The sequence below is a fragment of the Mus pahari genome, chromosome 23 (assembly GCF_900095145.1).
Source record: "Mus pahari chromosome 23, PAHARI_EIJ_v1.1, whole genome shotgun sequence".
In the NCBI taxonomy this organism is placed as follows: Eukaryota; Metazoa; Chordata; class Mammalia; order Rodentia; family Muridae; genus Mus; species Mus pahari.
The window spans coordinates 27,745,294-27,746,794 of NC_034612.1; the positions used below are offsets into that span (position 1 = coordinate 27,745,294).

The 1,501-nt window shown below is 50.0% G+C and overlaps 1 protein-coding gene across 1 annotated transcript in view; it reads right to left on the reverse strand.

The window, feature by feature from the left end:
- The window catches only part of Fbxo24 (F-box protein 24), a 12,565-nt gene that overhangs the window by 8,908 nt on the left and 2,156 nt on the right, over positions 1-1,501 (reverse strand). Inside the window, exon 4 of the mRNA XM_021187197.2 lies at positions 265-507. Within this exon, the coding sequence (XP_021042856.1) occupies positions 265-507 (243 nt within the window). The remainder of the gene's footprint in view (positions 1-264; positions 508-1,501) is intronic.

Genomic DNA, 1,501 nt, shown 5'->3' on the forward strand with positions numbered 1-1,501 from the left:
TGGATCATGGGATGGCAAATGAAATGCTTGGGTCCAAGGTGAAGAAGCGAGAGCTTAGAGTGGTGACGGACTCAGTGGCAGAATATTTGCCTAGCATGTGTGACATCCTGGGCTCAATTCTCAGTACAAACAAACAGACAAACAACAAGAAAATGATAGATAAATGGATTGCTTTCAGGTTCCCTCCAAGAGGGCAGATGTCTCTTTAAGGGAGGGACTCNGGACAGGCGAGAGGTGAGTTCTCTGAGACCAGAATTTCTCCACTCACATCCTTGGCGCCTCGACACAACACCACGTAGCGGCAGGCCCGCTTCCACTGGATCTGGCCAAGGGTGGAGGAGACCAGAGCATTTCTGAGGAAGAAGAGGGTCCCCACATAGTCAAGAATGAACACATGGTCCTTCGTGGGTAAGAAGCGGCGGTAGCCGTGGGCTAGCATAGGGGCCACACTCTTGCTGAGACATCGGCGGCGTCCTCCGAATGTCTGGAAATACAGGCCCTTTGTATCTGAAGAACAGGAGGGGAGGGTTTCAGGGTTGAGATGATAGGAGCGGTGAGAGTCAAAGCTCGGGTGAGGTGGATTTTGTTTTCCAGATACTCTGCTATTGAGATTTTATTTTTACACCCCTAGACTTAGGGACCAGACTCCTTCCTGGAGGTGACACAGAAAACTTGGGTTTATATCTTACATCTGCCCCACCTCATCCTGTGCTACACAGTAAGCAACTCTTTAGTCTAACCTTGTAAGAGAAAAAGACATCAAGGAAGCATACGAATAATCAGAAAAGAAACAGAGAGACGAGAGATAGGGAAAGCCAAGATGATCCAGCCATCTTTCATCCATGGCTTTCTCTAAACTCCTGTGTGGGGATTGGGGGTGGGGGAGAGAAGAAGTGAGTAGGAGGGGCCTTTCTGGAGGATTTGGGTCATTGTTCTCAAGCTGGGGTGTTTTTGTCCCTCAGAGACACTGGGAGTTGGCACTGCTACCTATTATGTAATAAATAGGACAACCGCCACCACCACCAATTATTTTGTCTCTGGCTGGGGAGATAGCTTGGTGGTTAGGTTCTTGCCTTGCAAGGATGAGGACCAGAGTTGAGAGAGATAGGAAAGCCTGGGTGGGTTTCTTGGCCTGTCTGCAATTCTGGCCGGGATCCTCAGAGCAAGCTAGTCCGGGAGCCTAGATTTGGGTTTGACTGAGAGACTCTGCTTCACAGACTAGAGCATGGAAGGATGCCTGAAGATGCCTCCTGATATCAACCTTGGTGTCTACACGCACACATCTGAACACATGCAAACATGGAAAAAAAAAAAGGGGGGGGGATTACTTCATTTCAACATCATAGCGACAAAAGCCTGGGGAGATAGCTTAGTGTGTAGTTATGTGCTGTGCAAGCATGGGGGACCTGGGTCCAGAGCCCCAGCACCCACGGAGAAGCTGCTGTTGGGACCCTTGAAGCCTAGCATGCACTGGCTGGGGGAAGGGGGAAGCAGAGGCAGA